Source organism: Amphiprion ocellaris, chromosome 20 (assembly GCF_022539595.1).
Source record: "Amphiprion ocellaris isolate individual 3 ecotype Okinawa chromosome 20, ASM2253959v1, whole genome shotgun sequence".
Lineage (NCBI taxonomy): Eukaryota > Metazoa > Chordata > Actinopteri > Pomacentridae > Amphiprion > Amphiprion ocellaris.
Genome location: NC_072785.1, coordinates 24,407,930 through 24,429,451, shown reverse-complemented (window position 1 = coordinate 24,429,451; position 21,522 = coordinate 24,407,930). Strand labels below are relative to the sequence as shown.

Below are 21,522 nucleotides of genomic sequence, written 5' to 3'. Positions count from 1 at the left end.
TAAAAAAAAAATAAAAAAAATACTCTCTTTATCATTTATTTTTTATTGGAATGGAATTAAAATCCCTAAAATATAAACGGACCCGGTTCGCAAAGACAACGGTTTATCCGAAGCTGCTGTTCCGGCATCATTTGGGGTCTCCTGTCTGACTGCTAACGGTCACCGGTCAGCTAACGTTCCACCACGTTAAGTAAGTTCGTATTTCCTTTCAGAAACTGATTTGTAATGACAGCTGTTATCCATCACAGACTGATGGACTGTCTGACACTGCCACACCTCACACTGCAACGGACTCCAGCATGCCTCGGTTATATAACGTATTTGCGTTGTTCTGCTGTAGTAGTAGTAGTTAGCACGCCGAAGTAGATGCTAGTTAGCTGCTAGCTTAACGAGCTAGCTAAGTAGCAACAGTTTATTAAGAACAGAGCGTCTGTTTCTCAAAAAAAGGTAATTTTGTGAATAATTTGTATGGCACTGATATGACTGTGTTAAATAATAGAAAGGCAATAAATGTCTTCGCTGAAGCTGACTCACATTAGCAAGCTGTTAAGTGGTTGTGAAGTTAGTTTCTTGGTACATTAGCTAAGCTAGCAGCTACCTTCATGCCTTCTTTTTTACTATTTCAGTCAAACTATGTGGTGTCTGGTGAGGCCTGCAGTGTTTCAACACCAGACCTGTGTCTTATTATGTTAAAAATATGTTTACTGTCAGAATAAGTCTCTAAACTATCCAGTCTAGCCTGTAACGTTGTGCAAATGTTTATAGACAAATAACTTGACGGTTAAACACTGTTTGCGTCTCACTCCTGTTGTCTGTTTTTTGCACTTTCCCACAACTCTTAACTGCTTAATTTGAATTAATAAACACGTTGAAAAGGTAATATTTGCTCAAAATACGTGTCACAAGATGCACAACTAATTTATTATCAGTCTCTCCTGACCAAACTACAGCTGTATTAACTTGGTGGTGCTCAAAAATACAGTGAACCATCTATATTTTCCTTTTTTTTTGTGCTTTATGAATGCTTTTATTGCATTCATTATTTTATTAGTATTAATTAATACTGCCTTAATGAGTTTATGCCTTCTGTCTTTTCACTTTTGCCTTTTTTATCCTAATTTTGTGTGGCTTGGTCTGTCTTTACTGGCCGACCTTCTGGGTATTCTGGGTATACTGCGTTCATTTTGTCAGTCAAAACACTTTTTAAACCCTTGTTTCCAAACATCCTGTATGAATAACGTTAATATTAATATTTTCTTATGCGAGATGGATGGATGGATGGATGGATGGATGGATAGATACTTTATTCATCACCTTGAAGAAATTCAAGATGCATTTTCTATATCCACTTGTGTTTTTATCCAGAGTTTTAATAGACTATTTTCTGATAATGACTCCTCCATCTCTGTTTCCTCTCCCCAGTTTGCCACCCATGGCCTCCTTTGCTCCAAACAACTTCTCCTGGGTGGAACCAGGCAAACTAGCCGGACTGGCGTTGCCCAGGATGACGTGTGAATACCAGTATCTGCTGGACAACAGCATCAAACACCTGGTCTGCCTGTGTGAGAGGAAACCGCCTTATTATGACTCATGTCCAGACTTACAGCTTCACCACATCAAGATCGCAGACTTCACTGCTCCTTCACCGAGTCAGATCGATAGATTCCTCTCCATCGTGGAAGAAGCCAACTCTAAGGGGGAGGTAGGATCTCAGATACTGACCGGCTGTGTTTAGTGGATGTTTTAAAGTATTTTCAGAACTCTGCCGGGCTGCACAGCGCTGTAACCTAAAACATCTGGCATCAAGTTTACTTGATATTCATGAAACCCCTGGAGCTGCAGCAGGGAAAGAAATATTTCACAACCTTGCGCTTTCTCCAAAATGCAAAAATGAAAAGTCCACAAGGAGAAAGGCTTTAAAAATCTACAAACTAGCTGATAATCAGATCCCATATTCATCAATTTTCAGTTCTTACTAACATTTGTAACTGGTTTCAAATAATAATTAAAAAAAGTCTCTTTTAATTGCATAGATGTAGAAAACGAACAAACAAAAGACATGTTTTTTTTTTTAAATCAGAAATCAGTCAAAAGTAATACTGATACTTAAAAATATATGAATATTGGATCCAGTATTGATCAGTATTACTTATAAGTATCATGTTTAACTGATTTCCAATAAAAATGTCTCTTTTCATTGCATAAATGCAGAACATAATAAAAAGAGACTTTTTAAAAATTAATTTAAATGAAAAATGACTGTAATGAATGAAAATTGGATGTGATATTCATCAGTTTTTAGTTATTAGTGTCATTTTTACTGATTTCCAGTATAAAATGTCTCTCTTAATTGCATATATGTAGAACATAAACAAACAAAAGAGATGTTTTAATTTTTTTTATTGGAAATCAGTTAAAAATTCTATTAATGATTAAAAACTGGTGAAAATCTGATCTGATAATCATCAATTCTTAATTTTTTTGTAGAATCTTTAACTGATTTAAAAAAACAATAACAAAAATAACTTGTATTATACATGTAGAATGCAAGAGAGACTTTTTTTTTCCCCTCGGAAATTAGTTAAAAATTAAAGTCATAAATAGAAATTGATGAATATCGGATCCAATATTTATCCATTCCTAAATATTCATTTTTTTTCTACATAATTGCCTTTATGTTAAACATAAACTAACAAAAAAATGTTATTTTTTAAATCAGAAATCAGCTAGAAATGATAGCATTAATAAAAAATGGATGAATATTAGCAATTAATGGTATTGTTTTTAGCTGATTATTTTTAACGGTATCTTTTAATTGCATATATGTACAACTTAAACAAACAGACATCAAATTGAAAATCTGTGAATATTACATCTGATTTTCATCATATTTTAATTATTAGACTGATTTCTGAATTTTAAAAAAAGTCTCTTTTTATTAGATATATGTAGAACATAAATAAACAACAACAAAAAAAGAATTTCAACAAAGTTGTGTTGAGGTGTGTTGGAGTTGGCATTTTTCTAAATTTTGATGCCAATGTCTCCCTGATTACTAATAAGTGGTATTGCTGATCAACCCCTAGTGAGAATATGGGACTGCAGACTATTTGTGCAACTTTCACAAAGACTGTCAGCACCAAGATTAGCACAAAGCTTACCTGGTTGTTGGGAGTATTTAATATTGTTTAATGGTGTTTGCAAGTCATTTTCCTTCGTTTACAAATTTATCACTTGTCCCATAAAATTTGAGAAAATACTTCTCATAATTTCTTCTCTGATTAATAGTTTGAAGCCCAAACATATTCAGGTAACACACAGCTATGACATTAACCCTCGTGTCGTCCTGCGGGTCAAAATTGATCCATTTTAAAGTTTAAAATGTGGGAAAAAAAATCTTTTCACAGTGAAACTTTTGATGTCCACATTTTCAGTATTTTTGGGAAATCTTTGAACATTGTTTGGTGGAAAAAAAGAAATGTCAAAAACGTTTCTTAAGAACATTCACAAAAAAATCAACCAAAATCCAGCGAAATTCGCTGGATTTTGGTTGATTTTTTTTGTGAATGTTCTTAAGAGAATATTAGAAGTTTTACTGATATATATGTAATCACTTTAGATATTTTTAGGATTTTTTAAGGAAGATTTTTACAATTTTTTTGAAAATATTTCCAAGAATTGTCTTGCCAATTTTTTATTTTTTTTTTTAAAAATACGACTTTTAAGGGAAACTTTTAAAGAATTATTGGAATTTTTTTTTTTCTTCCTGACGGTTTTGCAAATTTTCAGAAATTTGGGGAATTTTTTTGCTGAATTTTTGGATTTTTTTCAGACAAGGAAACAGTATCTTTTGGTGCCTGTAAACAAGGACAACAGGAGGGCTAAGACCTCTCTGTTTGCGAAGCTTAAGTGTAAACGTCTCATCTCCTGACTGCTGCAGGATGTTTGCTGCCTTACAGTCGGCTGAAGTAAATAAACGGCGTGTTGTTTGTCGCCAGGGTGTGGGAGTTCACTGCATGCACGGCCACGGCAGAACGGGGACCATGCTGGCCTGCTACCTGGTGAAGACGAGGAAGATTTCTGGACAAGATGCCATCCGCGAGATCCGCCGACTGAGGCCAGGTTCGATTGAAACCGATGGGCAAGAGAAAGCAGTGGTGCAGTTTTACCAGCGCACTAAGTAGCTTTAACAGAACAAATATAGCAACATAAAGCTCTTATTTTACAGTGAATAAGCATAAAATGAAGCCAACTACTCCTAAATTAAGGCTTTATTATATGGAAAACATGAAAAATAATGTGTAAACAGTTGATAAATCCAAAGAGTGATTGATACAGACAATAGTACTCAGCTTAAATGTAGAAATTACTCCAACATTTCTAGTGCAAATGCGTTCTACTTTTTAACATGTTGCTGTACACCGTCGCTCTGCTCGCAGATTATTACATTGCTTTATTTAGACGTTTTTCTGATTTGATTAAAAGGCTTTAAGCTGCTTTTATGCACTGGACGCCAGAGAAAAGAGATGCTGACGTTCCTTGAAGGTGAGCTTCTCAGGAGCCGACACTCTCCTCATTTTCTCCTCCTGATTACTGCAAAAACACAAAATAAACACAAAATAAGCACAAATACTTAAATTCTCATGGGGGACGCAAACAGTCTTGAAATATATTTAATGCACATGTCATCTGAAGACTTCTTTTACTCAGGGAGATTCTTTTTAAGAGTTAAGTTGCTTTCTTGCTGTGCACAATTGTTCGTGGACATTTCTGAAAAAATGCTGCATCAATAGCTGTGCGTTAAATTAAATAAAATTTTAACTTCTTGTGCCAAAAACTGTAAACTCACTCTCTTGATTCCACGTTGTGAACACGTCGACTTGGTTCGCTTGGTTTCTGATCTGCAAAAAACACAAAAGTTTTGCCGTTTAATCTAAAATGAGATGTCAGATGAACACAGATGCGTTTGAATTTTTTAAAAATATGTTTTATTACCAGTCTTTGCTCTATCTTCCTTCTGGGAGAGGTGAGTTCCTGCTTGCTTCTCCAGCTCATTACTCTCCCTTTTCTTATTCTAAACATGGAAAAAATGGTGCATAGATACAGAACACAGTTACTTTTTGAAGAGCAGTTGATGGTAAATGTAAATAAAATCATTTTATTGTAACATTTTAAGACACTAATAACTTTATGTAAATTTTTGATTTATTTTCAGGTTATGTTTATAACACATTGTATTTCCTGTTTAGGTTGCTATGTTAACGTAGATTCCTTACATTCACCAGTCCATTTATTAGACACGCCAGTAAAATCTAATCCAGTACAGCAGCTCTGCATTTTAATTTTAACTTTTAGATTTTTTTGATTCTATATACATAGAGTATAAACAAACAAAAGAGATGTTTTTTTATTTATTTTTTAATCATAAATCAGTTAAAAATTCTACTAACAATTAAAAATTGGTGAAAATCTGCTCCAATATTAATCGATTCTTAATTTTTAGTAGAATTTTTAACTGATTTAAAAAAACAAACAAAAAACTTGTCTTTTAAGTGCATATATGTGGAACACAAACAAAAAAGATGTTTTTTTTCTCCATCTGAAATAAGTTAAAAATGATAGTAATAAATATCCAATAATTTTCCATTTTTAATTATTTTTTTCTACATAATTCCATATAAGTTAAACATAAACAAAAAAGAAGTGTGACCCTTTCTGCTTCAAACAGATATTTCACATAGTGTTGTGTCAGTTTTCTTGTTTAATATGTAAATTTTTCTAGAAAATCTTTGCCATCAATTGAACCAAATTTAGTCACATTTTTCTGCAGGTTGTTGTGTACAAAATGCACCAAAAAAAAAAGTCGTGTTGGGTTTATTTTCCCTTTAACATCAGCCTGTGGGTGCACTCTACCTGCACTCTTTTCTCCAGCTGCTGTAGCGTCACCATCATATCCAAATCTTCATCCTCCTCCTCATCTTCGTCCTCTCCCCTCTGCTGAACCTCCTGCAGCCTCTTCTGAAACTGCCACTCCAGGTTCAGCTTCCGCAGTCGGTCGTTCTCCTCCGCCGAGCGCTTGGCTTTGGCCTGGAGCTCCTGTACCTCCTGCTGCAGCAGCTCCACCACCTGAAGCCTCTGCTGCTTCTCCAGCTTCTCCTGGGCCTCCCTCCTCCAGGGGCCCGACATCTCCTGGGGGTCTTTCTGCTTCACAGGGCCTGAGCTCTTCTTCTGCTGATGGGGAGGCTCTTGGAAGGAGACGTGTTTGGTTGGAGTGATGCTCACTTGGGGTTTGGTTGCTTGGTTTCTTTGCTGCTGTGAGGACTGAGGTAGCTTCTTAATTGCAGAAACTGAACATGCGTATATCTGACCGGCTTGAGGACTCTGCTTGTTGACTTTGAGAGTTTGGTTCATCTTCACTTGGAAGGTGGTGAGTGGAGGGTTTGACTGGGTGCTCACTGCTCTGGTTATGGGGATGTCGATGCGTATTGGTTGGACTGAAGGAGTTGGTGCTGAATGCTGTGAAAACGGCGTTCTCCAGACACCGGCGTTGCTCGTGCGACTTCCCTGCTGTGGTTTTGTGCTCTCAGAGAGGATGTCGTGGGTGGAAACGCTCGAGCGAATCGGGAAAGATGAGTAGTGGCTCGTGGTTTGCTTTGCTGCCTGGTCCTTCTGCCTTTTGTCCAGCAGGGGGCCTCCACTGTCCATACACAAGTTCTCCTGTGACTGGGCCTGGCGCTTTAGAGGGAATAAAGACCGTTTAATAGCATTTAACCAGCTGTACTTGTGCAATTTTCCTCAATTTAACGCGAAATAAATAGAATAAATGATGGTCCAGACATACCATGAAGGTCCTCTGATTGGATCTCTGTCCATCTAAAGGTCTCAAAGATGCTTTGAATGTTTGCTGCGGTCGACTGGATTCAGATATGCCCTTGTCCTGGGATTTAGGGGTCGGAAGCGTCAAGTATTCCCTGTGAAATGTCTGAATATAAATACAAAATCAGAAAATTGGTCCATTTGTGACAAAAGTTGCACATTTTTGCAACTATGGTGTATTTCTTTCCACTGTGAAGGCATAGCTGAGCCATAAAGCATGCTTTATTCTTACAAAATGTTAAATTTACTGCCCAAAAACATCCAAAATAGATGAGATAAATCACCTTTACTCAAAATTTTAACTTTACTTCCACTGTGAAGGTTTAACTGAGTCATAAAACATGTTTTGTTCTTACATAATGTTAAATTTACTGCCCAAAAACATCCAAAACAGATGAGAAAAATCACCTTTACTCAAAATTGTAACTTTACTTGCAGTGTGTAAATAAGATATTCACAAATATAGTGTGGTTAAATGTATTTTTAAAAAGCCCATATTGTGGTTTTTGAGATTTTCTGTTTTTTAAAATAGATTTTTGTGTTGTTAAAGCTCAAAGTCTCCTCCAAAGTGAGTTATCCTCACAGAAAACACCGTTTCTAACTTTCCTGAAACGCCTTGTTTGATGTCCAGGATTTTTTTCTGTTACTTAGTGACATCACGATGTAACACATTTACATAACAACTTCAAACAAAGCGTGAGCAGCTTCATTGTTGTCGCCCATTATTTTCTTGCTAGAGCTGCCTCTGCTAGGGCTACATCTCTATATTCAAATATTTAGGGTTGCAAAACATAAAAAAATGTCTCGCATGTATCGGATCAGCTGACCAATCAGAGGAAACTGGGCTTTTTGGTAGAGGGTCTTTAAAGAGACAGTAGCTAAAACGGAGTGTTTCAGACAGAGATTGAGAAGAAATGCTGCAGCAATGAACTGTAGGACAAAAATAATATTGGGTTTGTACAATAAAGTATGTAAATTTATTCTATTAGTCCCCAAAAATACAGTTCTAAACCTGCAAATGTGCATCATATGGGCTCTTTAAACACTGAAAATGTGGATATTTTGACAAATAAGCAAAACTTGACAAACTTCACGGTTTTCCGAGAAAAATACTTTGAACTTCTTCGTATCAGTAAATGATTTGTGATTCTGTTTCTCCCACTTCAATGTTTCGTCACCAAAAACTGAAATTCTCACATCAGTGCAGAGGTTGATGCTGGAAACCGAAGCGAAGTTGTGGTTTCCTCTGACAGCAGGTTCACCAGGTTCATCTTCATCCTCCAGGCAAATGTCTGCTGGAATAAGGAGAAAAATAAAAATGCTGGAGCTGTTCTCATGACTCACCCTCAAGCTTTAATGTATTTCACATTAAAGCTGAGTGCTGTAAGCGCCCAGCAGCTATAAGTGATCAGAACACAAGTATACCCACTGGTCATGTTGGGGTTGGAGCGATAAAGTTGCCTGTTTCTCTGCATTATCTGCTCTTTCTGTCGTCTGCTGCCTCTGTGGAGATGCTCTGAAGGTCCAGGATCCATGACGCTGTACAGCATGAACGCTTTACCGTTTGGCTTAGCGAGGCCTCGATCGCCTTGTGAAGCGAGAGAAGGTGTTCATTAGGGCAGAGTGGAAAAATACAGATTTGCCTTCTGGTATTTTCTTACCAGTAGTTCTCTCTGGAGTTGGTTCACTCAGCAGAGCCCCCAGGCCATGATAACTCGCTCCGAACTTTGCAACCTGCAAGGTCACAACGGGGCCGGTTTGCATCATGATCGCTGCTGCCCTGAATCGAAAAAACAATGAGGTTAGAGAAGCAAAAAAAAAGCTGAAAGATAATGTTGAACTTGGACTGAAATACTCTTATTTTGGAGGAGATTTTAAAGTAAAAAACAGGATTCTCAACCACCTGTTCATAACATTTTCTGGAACTTCATGCAAAGAAGAATAAATGTGAGGCTGCTGTTAGCTTTGAGCTAAATGCTAATGCAAAGGATGGAAGAAATATTCAAATACTCAAGTAATTAAAGTAGAAAACAGCTAACGAACAAGAAATATACATAAGTGCTATTGATACTGTGCATATTCTTCTTTATGTAGAAAATCAGATGTTGCACAGATTCCTTTGAATGAGGAAAATAATATTGCACAAGATTAATCTTATTATATACATATAAATATAATCTTACCTGAGAGGAATATTAACGTTTGTGCAAACTCTCATGGTAATTTATTTAGTGTCAGTGATAGGGCAAAATGATTTAGGGAAATTATGGAAAACAAAAAATGGAATTTTTATTAAAAATGTAAAATATTTTACCATTTATGGTTTAGTAATCTTAAAGCTTTAGTCTAAAAAACATTGTGTAACAGATGTAAAGCATGTGATGGATCATTACTAGAAATAAAATTAAGAATATTAAGTAATCTATATTCTAATGCAGCCAATAATTAAAGAAAATAATAGGACCTCTCTGTAAACAATTTCTGACATTAAAATAGGAGCAGAATGTAAGTATAAAACAGTCAAGTTAAATAAAGTAATAATAGTAAACAAAATTGAGTCATAGGTCAAATGTGTTGCACAATATATACCTAAATTTGGAAGCTTTTTGATTTGCTAATTGCACTGTTTCAAATGATGCTTTTAATTTGAAATTCATTAACCGCTCCGCCCTAGTTGATGAGAGATTTCCTTCAAAAACACAAGTGTCAACCTCATGGTGGTACATGAGGAAAAAAGCAGATTATTAGGATTTATTCACCAGGAATTCCTGAGTATCTACAAAATTTCATCACAATCCATTTTGTAGTTGTTGAGACATTTCAGTCTGGACCGACGTCCTATAGAAGGATAAAAACCTCATCTTTTCTCTCTTAACTGTCCACCACACTGTTGTGTTTCTACCTTTCTTGGCTGAGTCCGACCAGGCTTTGACCGTCCACACTGAGCAGCTGATCTCCGGCTGTTAACCGGCCGTTCTGCACACAGACACACAATTTAGTTCAGTCTTTCCTTTGTGCAATTTCATCAAAAATAATTTCACACCTCAAGTTCAGCTTTTTCAAACGTGTTCCATCTCTCACCATTTCAGCTGGTCCGCCCTTTACGATGGATTTAATATAGATGCCAATGTTACCCTGCCCTGCTCCCTGCAGCAGTGAAAGAAAGATTGTTCATTCACTGAGACACTTTACTGGTAGTTTAATAGTTGCATTTAAGAAAAATAACATTTTGAAAGTCACCTTTGCAGCCACGATGCTGACCCCCATCCCACTGTTCAGAGGTTTGTTCAGTGTGATGGTCACAACCTCTGGCTGCCTGTGTGCTGCCTGTTTAAAAACAAAAGATGTTTAACCCTCCTGTTGTCCTCATTTACGGGCACCAAAAAGTATTGTTTCCTTGTCTGAAAAAAGGCCAAAAAATCAGCAAAAAAATTCCCCAAATTTCTGAAAATTTGCAAAACCTTCAGGAAGAAAATTCCAATAATTCCTTAAAAGTTTCCCTTAAAAGTATTATTTAAAAAAAAAAAAAAAAATCCCCCAAATTTGGCAAGAAAATTCTTTTAAATATTTTCAAAAAATGAGTAAAAATCTTCCAAAAAATCCTAAAACTGTCTAAAGTGATTACATATATATCAGTGAAACTTCTAATATTTTCTTTAAGAACATTCTCAAAAAAATCAACCAAAATCCAGCGAAATTCGGTTGGTTGATTTTTTTTGTGAATGTTCTTAAGAAACATTTTTAACATTTCTTTTTTCCCACCAAAAAATGTTCAAAGATTTCCCAAAAATGTTGAAAATGTGGACATTAGAAGTTTAACTGTGATTTTTTTACCTCACATTTTCAAACTTTAAAACGGGTCAATTTTGACTCGCAGGACCACAGGAGGGTTAACTTGATCTCAAATCATAGCCCAGCACATCTGGAAACAAAGAATTTATTTACCAGGTGTGTTCTCTCTTCAGAAGCTGCAGATTCACTGAAATGTACGGTCCAGTCTCCTTTAGAGTTCAGCTGAGACATCAAAGAGCAGAGACCTGCAACAGAAGGAAGGAAAATAATGCAAGAAGAAGCCATTTTAGAGTTAAATACAATTCAACCTTTGCACGTGAAGTCAAGATCCTTTACCTTTCTGGCAAATCGGCTCCATAAACTCTGTAAATCCTTGAGGGATTCCTCTGACGGTGTCACAGGAGTATCCTCCCTCCGGCAGCAGGAAGGGCAGGTGGAGGTCGAGGCTCTCCTCCAGCTGGATGTCCCGTCCTTCGCTCCGAATCAGGTTATCAGCCGAGGCCTCGGCAGCAGCCACGACGGCATCGATCAAATCCTGCAGCGAGGATGACAGACAGCGGATCGGACGGCGGAAATATTTCAGGAAAAGGTCGATCCGGCGTATAGAGTAGATGGGCATTTGTCATCGTGTGACAAGGCTTCAGGGGAGGCTCATCCGATCCGCCTGCTGCGACTCTGAAAAATACTCGAGACGACCCTGAACCCTCACCTCAATGCAGACATAGCAAAATGTACAAGCGTGACACAAAAGTTATAATGATGACTCTACAACTTTGAAGCCACTAGCTGTAGTAATAAATCAAAGGTTAATGTAGACATTATAGTTACAGTAAATAGGCAGACTTATATTGCTTGAGTATTTCCATTTTCTGCTACTTTCTACTTAAATTCTGTTGCATTTAAACTGCTATTACACTTGCATGTATTCTGCACTTCTAGATCATTTGTAGATGTAATATTTCCAATGCTAAACCATCGCCTGTTGCAAAGAATTTTGGCATATAATGTGATGGTAATCTTAAGTTTTAAGCAGCACACTACAAAGCTTGTACATTCATGTTTCAGCTCCCTTAAAATGCAGTCTATCTCAACTTGTAGACTCACATGCTTTTACCTCATCACACCAGAATTAGTGCAGCAACCTTTATGACTGCCTAAACCAAAAATCTAATGATCAACTCCAGATGCTACTTGGAACTTGGCTTGCCAGGATTTTCACCAGAACCAAGGGACATGATTGTGTCACTCCTGTTTTAGCCATTTTACACTGGCTCCCGCTATGTTTAAGATAGATTTTAAGATTTTATTGATACTTTTAAAGCCCTTCATGGCTCCTCTTCCAGTTATATCTCTAACCGCTTAGAGGAGTGTTTGCAGTTGGGGCCCAATATTCTAGAACGATATGATTGAAGAAATCAAGTTGGCAGAGTCACTTACGTCCCTCAGTCCCTTCTTGAAATATATCTTTACCATTTAACATTTCCTGAGTTGCCTTTACTTGAGTTTTAATTTCCGTTCTCGAGTCTCAAGTGATTGTGGTATAAAGACATTGGTGTCTGGAATGAATTGGTACTCCTGGATATAACTACACCCCTAGGACAAAAGATCACTCCAAGCAACTCAGTAAAAAGGTTATTGAAAAGCATAACTTAAATTTCCATGTCACTGAATGTACCCTGAGGTAAAATTGAATCCATCAGCAAGAAATGAAAGGTATATGGCACATACATATATCTGCCTAGAGCTGGCCATACTCACAGACTGATTGACCAGTGGCCATTTAGTGGCTGAGATGGAAGAAACTGCAATATAACAACTGTTGATCAGGTTCTCTACCAGTGAAGCTTTATGGGCGAGTGGAAAAGAGAAAGACACAATTGAAAAAAGCCAATATTAAATCTCGACTAAGGTTTACCAGAAGGTTCTAAAGTCGAGTGGAACAAGTTTCTTTGGTCTGATGAGATCAAAATTGAGTTTTTTGGCCATCACACTAGACAATATATTTGGACTGAACATCATCCCAAACACACCATTCCCACTGTGAAGCATGGCGGTGGCAGCATCATGATGTGGGGATGCTTCTTGGCAGCAAGCCCTGGAAGGCTTGTGCATGTAGAAGTTAAATTCACATGTTTAATTGATTGATATTACATTGTACAAATCAGTTTTCACTTTGACATGATTTTTATTTTTTGGTGAATTCTTGTCAAAAGTCAAAATATATTGACTACAATTTAAAATTTTAAAGAAATAAAGGTGTAACACTTCCAAGAAGGGCGAATACTTAATGGCACTACATATACCAAAATGTCTTTTAGAATCTAATGATTTTATGATCTGTTTGTTTTATTTTGCTGCATTTTGTTACTTGGATTCTGAAAAGTGCTTATTATTATATGATCAGCTAATTAAATGGATGCATTACTCCAGCAAAAACAACCAAACAGTATTTGAAATTGTTGAAAGTGGTCTCATCACACATTAACAGTGTAATGACATAGTTTTTTTTTTTTTTATAGTTTGAGTAGTAGTTATATTATTTCTATTTTATGCGCCATTTTTATAGTTCTTACATGCTAATATTTAAATAAGCATCAATGCATATCTTTGACTCGTGACTAGTATGTCTACACTGTGGTGACTTTAGAAATAGATAAAACAATTATTTGATTTTAAATACCAGATTAAATAGTGGTGGTAGTAGTATCAGGTGTAGTAGTGTCTAGTAGTTGTACTTACAGAAGCAGCAGTAGTAGTTTTTATAGTTAACGGTTGTAGTTGCCATGACTACAGTCAGCGGTAGCCATGGCAAAAGTAACAGAGGCAACCTCAGAAGAGGAGGTTAATATTGCTAGGCTAGTATATTTGTCTGCTTTACCGCGTTGTTGTAGTACTACTAGAAGTAATACATGCAGTGTACACTTTAGTATTACTATAATGGAAAAAGTGAGTGAAATATTTGACACCAAACGTCACTCAGAAGGCAACATATTTAAGTTAGTGCCCTAACAGACTCCTTTCGTTAGCCGTCGGTTAGCTAGCTAGCCTTTTACAGCACAACAGCCACAAATGTCAACTTCATTTGGGACTCTGGATTTTTATTTTCTGTTGAGACGGCTCACTGTTTTACTTCAGGAAGGTAAGTATTTGCCGCTGATATTTTCTTTTATACTGAAAGTTGTACTTTCCCAGTTAGTGTTTCTGTGTTTGGCGCGGCTAGCTTAAGCTGCTAACTTAATGAGGTTAGTAGCTTATCGAGGCGGCTATCTAAAAATGCTCTTCCACTCAGCTGTGGTAGATAACGGCTTAACTTATGCTTTTAATGCAACTTAAATACAATGTGAAGTATTTGCTTAATTTATATTAATTGTGAAATCTTTTTTAAAAATAACAAATAGGCTAATTTGTCCTCAAATACTTTCACAAACAGTTATTAATTAGGTTGCTCTAACTAAGCCTAACACAGAATTCTGCAATAAATCCTGCTTTTCCTAAAGGTTAAAATTTAAAGTTTTTGATGAAATGGTTTTAGGAGGTAGCTAATTCAACTGTGTAATCACTTTGGACTGAGTATTTCTGTTACTTGGGTGTTCCTCACTGAAACACATGCACATAAGTTTGCAAATCGTTGAATTAACAGCTCTTTTTTTGTTCAAAGCTCAGTGTCAGTTTAATCTCATTCAAACTGATGCAAAAAATTGCATCTTCTTCCTTGTTTATGTGCCACACAAGAAGAATGTGAGCATAAATGAATGCAGCAAATGTTAATATCGATAAATACTGATAATATTTGCGTTGTAACTGAAAAAAGGAGACACTTCATTAAAACTAGTGGTTTCTTATTGTTTTCAGAGATTGTGAAACTCAAATGTATATAAGAACTCAGTCTGAGGCTGGTTTGACTGATGTCTTGTGATCATGTGTTGCATTCATGTCTGTTCATATTATAGTAATGACATACAAACGCTGATGTTTGGTTTGAGTATTATGGACCAAATTGGGCTTGTACCATATTTCTGTAGAAAGATGTTTCTCTGTTGGCTCTATTAAAGTCTAGCAGGTAGTTGTACACTGCACATTTACAAAATAACTCCCCTGTTGGCTTAGTGGGAGATTTGATATTGCTTTTGTCACATACAGGGATGAATATTCACAGCAAGCATTATTCTTCACACGTCACATTCAGTAGGATATTAGAGAAATATGTTACGCCCAAAAGCAATAAGGTAAAGTGACACCTCACTTTACTATTCTTCAGATATTATTAATCTTTGTTAATTATTCATACCGTTAAATATATTCTGCTGAGCCCCTGCTGAAGCTCTTGCTCCCCTCACAAGCTCACTGCACTCCTTAAGCTTATGTCTGTATTTAACACCAAATGCTCCTAAAAAAAACCCAAATATTTTGTATAATCAGTTGCACTAGTATTTCTACAGCCTTTTCCTTTTGATATCAAAAATGTCTGGTTTTGCGAGCATGAATGGAGTGGAACAACAGGCTGAGAGTACTCACAGGGGGGATGTGAGGTTCATTGGTTGCATAGAGGTAACCGACGAGCAACATCTGCAGCTGCAGTGAGTTCAACTTGAAACAGGTACTCTGGATGTCCTTCGCGTCCTGCGTCGAATACTTATTCATGGTCAGGAGCGTGGTTGCCTAGAAACAGGCAGGCAAAGCTATTTTAACAGCTTGTTCCAAATGAAACGTGTGCTCTGACACTGTAAATGAAATCTCAGAGGTCAGAAATTTATTATTTCCCAAAAAAAGCACATAAAATAGTTGTAGAGAAAGCACTCGATTCAGGTTTAGCTTATTTTTTGAGGTAGAAACTTGCGGCATATACGTGGTATAAGACACCGATCACGGATTTCATGTGAAGCCTGATTTTTTTACCAGCTGTCTGGCATGCAGCGCAGGTAGTTACATACCTGGATGATGTGTCCCAGGTGGCAGTCAGCAGCCAGCTCCAGGCCCTGCCGCTCAGCCCAGGCTTCGATGCCGGTGAGCCTCTGGCGGAGAGCAGCGCCCCAGTAGTGGGAGCGCAGGCCTGGAGTGCTGGACTCTGGGCTCATGAGCTGGTTGAAAAGCCTGGCGCTGATGAAATGGAAGAGTTGGGAGAAGAGCTGGATGGTGAGGGCTGGGTTGACCCGACAGCAGCGCAGCAGAGACATGGCGTTCATCAGGGTGTTCAGCACCATCTCTGTAATGACACAACAAAAAAACGTCTCTTCCAACAGCTCTTCCAACACTAGTGTACTGACTATCATTATAGTGTCTGTAGTGTTTATACAGTAAATGATCAAATATGTACCTATACCAGCTGGCAGTGGACCATGTTGCTCAGGATCGATCAGAAAAGTTGGTAAATGTTTCTTTAATTCATTCTGTAGACACTGCAGCAGGCAACTTTGGGAATAAACACAAAATATGGTACAGAATCCATAAACTGTATCAGTTAGGCTGTATAATTCTGTTCATTTTGTTTCTGCATAAACATTTTCATACATTTAAGACACATCTTGCTTTTCTGTTGTCAGATTGTTTGCAATTTATTTACTAAAAATCATGCATTCTGGTTCTTTCATACATTTATCATAGGTCTTCTGGAAATATGACTTTTGTTCACAACTACATAAACATATTGACAGATAATCTTTGCAAACTTGGTGAAAAGAAATGCTTGATTAAGTGATACGGGGCTGTAACTAACAGTTGCTTTCATGGTCAAATAATCCATTACGTATTTGATTTATTGATTGGTTTAGTCTATAAAATGTCAGAAAATGGTGATAAATGCCATTCAGTGTTACCCTGAGTCAAACAAATGGACTTGAATGTCTCTGTTTGTCCAGAAGCCAAAGATATTCAGTTTACTTTGTCATGAGGAGTGAAAAAACTGCAAATATTCTAGTCTAAGAATAAGAAATGATAGACTTTTTACTTGTTTTTCTTAAGAAATTCATCAACAATTATCAAATTAGCTGGCAGTTAATCTAACAATTGACAGCTAGCCGATTAATCGGTGCAGCTCTAGGTTTTGGATGATATGTTCAGTGCGTTCTAGTCTGTCATCTGTACCTGTAAGCTTTGTGCACCAGGTGCGACAGGTCCAGCTGGCTCTGCTGTGTCAGTGGACCGAGGTCTTTGTCGTGCTTGAGGAAGTTTAGCAGCTCAGAGGAGTTGGCCATCCAGAAGGCGAGAGCCCCGGCGATGGTCTGCTGCCTCTGTAAAGGCAGATACAACACACACAGCAGGGTCATTTTCACTTGCAGAACACCTGCACATTTGATTTAGAGGTCTCATTTCTTTTTGCACAGACAGAGCACAATTATTTGTAATTTCAAGCAAAAGCTAAATTAGATCTGTTGTCACAAGGACAACAAAAACCCATAGAACTCCACAAAACAACACAATATGTAAAAGCTAATAAATAGTATTAGTATGATTAATGCAACAAAACAATCATTGGAGGGGACACCTCTGTGCTGACTGGAGACCAAACTGGAGGTTTTAAATAATGCAAAGCTGCCTGAGAAAGCAAATAGACAAAAGGCTGTTTTTCTGAACTGAGGTGCCCCATCAGCTTAATTTGAAACATCAGGCATACATTTGAGTGAAATAGAAAGCTATCAGACCTGAGGAAATTGTATTTTTTTCAGGATATTGCAGTAATATTGATAGCTTGACTTTTTAAGAATCTAATGCTTGATTTGTTTATAGAGTGATTATGCAGGCTTGAGTGTAGTTACACCTGCCTTTCAGCAGTTTGTACTCCAATAAAACAGATGGGGAAAGCATACAATAGACAAAAAGCTTTGCAGCGGACGGGAACAACTGGTGCCTGATGCTTTTATTTTTATGTAGATTAAGCTTAACATTGCTCTGTTTTGGAAAGGCATGTTTATTATTATTTTATATTATATTTAGCCTATATTTAAGGTGCAACAACATGATTATACAGTAAAATGTCAACTTATTTGACTATTTTCTTATGTTGTGATTCCGTTTTATCTATGCAGGTGTACCACGAGTTTCCCTGGACTTGCCTGGATGACCTTCCCTGTCATGGCCACCATTTTGTTGGTGATGGAGGTTACACCGTATGTGCGTCCTGAGGGCGGAGAGCTTCGGCCGCGATGGCGTTGCAGAGCAAACCGGCCGGCGACGTAGAGGATGTAAGCAGGTGAGAGCTTGAAATAAACTGTGGAGCTGTTGGTGTAATTTATGACTGCAGACAGGAAGGGCTCCTCAGCTGAAAGGTAAACGCACCAGCAGGGGGCAGGAGCACATTATGAGAAGGGAAAGGCAGTGAGCTCACAGATGGCATGTTTCAAAATAAAAAATATTACAGTGAAAGGAGCATTTTTTTTTGGTTTCATACTCACAGTGATCACAGAATTTAACTCCAACTGGTAATCCAGGTTGATCTGAAAAGTCAGGATGAGATAAAAAGAGGAATGCTTTGCAGATATTTGATTTATGTAATATAATATTGTCCTTCAAAGTTAATTATGCTGCACAATATGCACCACAATGGGCTTGTTCATGCATTTGACTTTGCTGTGTAAACTGACTTACCCACGGCAGGCTGCTTCTGCTGCCTTTTATTTTGTGTCTCAAGGCTACACAAACAAATGCTGTTGTTGTTCAGTAGATTTTCAGTTGACCTGGATATTAATTTAAAAGGAGAAGACATTGTTTTGATGGTTAGATACAGTAAGCCAGTGACTAGTAGTCTGGAAAATAAATAAGTGGGTGAACAATGAAAGATTTTACCCGTTTTCATCTTCTGAAACCTTGTCAGCTGCGTTAGTTTTCTCTTTCTTCTTTCCTTTTCTTGACAGTGTCCTCTTAAAGTTTTGGATCATGCCTCCTTTCTCTTTCTCCTGACAGCTTTCCTTTATTGTTTCAACACATAAACAGATTATAAATAAGTTAGATGTGGTGGAAGAAGTGTAAAACTGCACACAAAATGATGAGATAATCAGCACATTACTTCAAAATTGAGATTCTGGTTATGGTGCAGTGAAGTATATTGGATTTTAGGGTTACCTCTGAACTGTCTTTCTTGAGCACAAAGCGTCCTTCTTTGTTGTCCAAGTTCCAGTTTAATTGTACCACCAAAGGTTTCTCATCCGGATCCAGTTTGCGCTCTTATTCCACAAACAAAATACATAAAAATAGTGAGAGCATGTTGTTAAATTAGCCATGCGACTATGCATGGAACATCTGGACAATGTCAGTTCGTGTGTGTTCATGTTACATCTTTATACTATGTGAATTGTTTTAAAACACAAAGTTGGAAATGCAATTGCCAATTCTTTTCAATATTGATTAAACATCAGAATGCTCTAAACTGACAGACAAGAGAAAATGGCTATCACAAGTTCCTAGAGCACTTCTTTCTATTCAATTTACTATCATAAAAACAGACTTAATCAGGAAATCTTCATATTTTAGAGGTTGAAACCAGCAATTTGCTTGTCAGATAACTTCAACAATTTCATAAATTCTGACAATTGATGCAAAATGCCGTAATTACATGCCCTCGTTAACAATATATAGCGAGAATTACTACCAACGTGTCCCTTCGAGTAGACACAGCAGCCACCGGACTGTAATGTAAGTGCAGTTTTTTAACCTGTACTCAAACTTCTTACCTTTATTGGTGTGGATCTCATACAGAGAATAACTAGTCGTCAGCATTTTCATATCCGGCCTGAATTTCTCTGAGAGAGTTTCAATGACCTCATGAGTTGGCGAGTTGCTGCAAATACGCAGACACTTTGTGGCGACATTGCCGACAACGTGATCCTCGAAGTAGAAGCGCATCACGCCGTGAAACTCCAGGTTCTGCCAGAGAACAGGCGACAGGTCTTAAGTGCGTTGTGTGGTTTCCCATTCATCCATTTAATCATTTTTCTCTGTAAAAAACACACTTTTCTATGTTGCATGAAGTGTTCTGAAACCACTGAGCTGAACAGGCTTTGAGAATGAATAGGCCGCTCTTCTCTTTAGAAAGTGCTGCAGTGGATTCAGGAATTTCGAAAGCTTCTAAAATGTCCCTGAGAGATTTTCCTGCTGCGCTTCCTACTTGTATCAAACCAAACAATCAACCATTCAGTGAGCTTTAAATTTCAACCTAAAAACAGGAATGTAGTCGATACTGTGAGAGAAAATCTGTTTCATGACATTTGTATTTGGGATTTATTTTGCAGCTCAGGTTAAGAACATTCATGTTCAGTTAAGAGGGACTCCATAACAAAAGAACAGAGAAATTAAACATGTGGCAGTACAGCATGAGCCAAAACTAGATGTATTTTTCATTACCAGGGCTGAATGTAACATTTTTAGGGCCAAATAAAAGGTCCTTACCCTGATTTTCACCACACTCGTGCCTAAACCATGCGCTACAAATGGTTAGAAAAAGAGAAACTGATACAGGAATTCAAGAAATTTTGTCTATCACATGCTGAAAAAGCAAATTAACAAATCATTAACAAAACAGAGTCTCAAACTGTGGAGCTCCATGACTTCTCTAAGTAGATTAGAGTAGCACGGAGGTAAAAAAAAAAAAACAACAACAAAAAAACTACAACAGGCCAAAACTGTATGTAATGTCCACATCAGTATTTTCACTAATTATAACCTGTTTGTTTACAATGTGCAACTGTAAAATTGCAATCTTTTACTGTATGTAAGCAAAATTAATTTATACATCAGTAGATAAGCAGCAAATCCTGTCATTCGGAAGCTGAAACCTGAAAATGTGATAAATTTTACACTTTTTTTGCTTGAATGTTGTTAAAATATTTGACAATATAATCGTTGCTGATTATTTCTCTGTCGATCAACTAATTAATTAATTGTTTAATTTTAGCACTAAAGTAACATTCTATTATAGATAATGAAGTACATTTCAACAGTAAATAAATGTATGTGCATGCTAAATTTAGTGAATACAGCTTTGACAGTGGTGGTAAATGCAGAATTAAAGCTTCCAGACTTTTTGTGTAACTTCTTGATCATGTCTGACGCCTGCAGACGACTCACCTCATCAGGTTGGCTGATTTCAAACAGGTCCAGTCTGTTGTTATTCCACTGTCTGATGACTTTGGCTAGTTTCTCTCGTTCTTCCTCCTCTGGCATTTTTCAACTTTTTACCTCAAAAGTTTTGTGTCTTAACTTGCTCTTGCAAATTTCGTCCAGAAACAGACAGAAAGAAAATATCCTGTGATGGAAAAGTTGAGAAAATGTGTTGTGGGCGTTGCATCTATTCGGACCCCAACCCTTCATCAATCTTTTTCCCATTCGTTATAAACTCATTGTCCTCCGCAGCGAGTCCTTAAACATAATTGCCTACTTTATCCTCACATCCTGATCCCCTCTTGAAGCCCCCACGCCCCTCTGCCCTCATTTAACAGGTCAGTGCATCTTTGTTATGTGAGGCAAACTGTTTCCTAATCATACGTCTGACACAAGCAAGTGATTCCCATCTTTCTAGTCCGCTGCCAAGTTTAATCTGCCCGTTTTCTCACAGTGATTGACTTGATTATTTTAGATGTTTTTAAAGAATACTGCAGAATGTGATGCTGACAGCGTGCAGCAGCGTTTTCACTGTCGCCATGAGAGGTTTTCATCCTCCTTTCCGCGGTGACACGGGCATTTACGCTTGAGGGAATCCTACTTCTCATGCATACCAGTAATTTTCAGCACAATTTATGGTTACATGTCTTCCCATTCAGTCAGCGCTATGTATGTGGGGCAGCTTTTGTTGGCTGCTCCGAAAGCTTTCTGGGTAAACCTACAATGGAACAAAAGCCCCAACAAAAACAACCCTCAATTAGATAT

At 37.4% G+C, this 21,522-nt stretch overlaps 3 protein-coding genes across 5 annotated transcripts in view; 2 read left to right on the top strand and 1 right to left on the bottom strand.

The window, feature by feature from the left end:
- The first annotated feature begins 32 nt into the window (after window positions 1–32).
- dusp23b (dual specificity phosphatase 23b) lies at window positions 33–4,837 on the top strand. Of its 2 annotated transcripts, none has more exons than XM_023285516.3 (3): window positions 33–190; window positions 1,423–1,702; window positions 3,999–4,837. In XM_023285516.3, the coding sequence occupies exons 2-3, from the start codon at window positions 1,433–1,435 to the stop codon at window positions 4,182–4,184; spliced, it is 456 nt and encodes a 151-aa protein (XP_023141284.1). In that variant the 5' UTR covers window positions 33–190; window positions 1,423–1,432; the 3' UTR covers window positions 4,185–4,837. The 2 variants fall into 2 exon arrangements, with proteins under 2 accessions (XP_023141284.1, XP_023141283.1); XM_023285515.3 differs by lacking the exon at window positions 33–190 and adding an exon at window positions 274–447.
- LOC111578622 (afadin) lies at window positions 4,254–21,046 on the bottom strand. Of its 2 annotated transcripts, none has more exons than XM_035955183.2 (24): window positions 20,725–21,046; window positions 19,332–19,524; window positions 18,724–18,824; window positions 18,448–18,569; window positions 18,250–18,338; window positions 18,057–18,098; window positions 17,718–17,923; window positions 16,750–16,895; window positions 15,983–16,077; window positions 15,600–15,871; window positions 15,184–15,327; window positions 11,005–11,203; window positions 10,822–10,913; window positions 10,117–10,203; window positions 9,958–10,023; window positions 9,779–9,852; window positions 8,538–8,656; window positions 8,306–8,464; window positions 8,074–8,171; window positions 6,842–6,982; window positions 5,914–6,735; window positions 4,996–5,074; window positions 4,850–4,901; window positions 4,254–4,593 (listed from the first exon to the last, which is right to left on the bottom strand). In XM_035955183.2, the coding sequence occupies exons 1-24, from the start codon at window positions 20,818–20,820 to the stop codon at window positions 4,500–4,502; spliced, it is 3,588 nt and encodes a 1,195-aa protein (XP_035811076.2). In that variant the 5' UTR covers window positions 20,821–21,046; the 3' UTR covers window positions 4,254–4,499. The 2 variants fall into 2 exon arrangements, with proteins under 2 accessions (XP_035811076.2, XP_035811077.2); XM_035955184.2 differs by having other exon boundaries at window positions 8,074–8,168; window positions 20,725–21,045.
- Window positions 17,717–21,522, top strand: part of LOC111578615 (putative deoxyribonuclease TATDN3) — a 69,159-nt gene continuing 65,353 nt past the window's right edge. Inside the window, exon 1 of the mRNA XM_055005754.1 lies at window positions 17,717–17,854. The gene's annotated coding sequence lies outside the window, so the exon portion shown is untranslated. The remainder of the gene's footprint in view (window positions 17,855–21,522) is intronic.

What these genes read in the sequence shown, in the direction of transcription:
- LOC111578622 (XM_035955183.2), bottom strand. Translation starts at nt 20,820, where the DNA reads ATGCCAGAGGAGGAAGAACGAGAGAAACTAGCCAAAGTCATCAGACAG. An exon ending in GGAGCCGATTTGCCAGAAAG is followed by an intron (nt 10,914 to 11,004) that starts GTAAAGGATCTT and finishes CTTCTGTTGCAG; the next exon opens with GTCTCTGCTCTTTGATGTCT. An exon ending in TCAGCATCGTGGCTGCAAAG is followed by an intron (nt 10,024 to 10,116) that starts GTGACTTTCAAA and finishes TCACTGCTGCAG; the next exon opens with GGAGCAGGGCAGGGTAACAT.
- dusp23b (XM_023285516.3), top strand. Translation starts at nt 1,433, where the DNA reads ATGGCCTCCTTTGCTCCAAACAACTTCTCCTGGGTGGAACCAGGCAAA. An exon ending in AAGCCAACTCTAAGGGGGAG is followed by an intron (nt 1,703 to 3,998) that starts GTAGGATCTCAG and finishes GTTTGTCGCCAG; the next exon opens with GGTGTGGGAGTTCACTGCAT.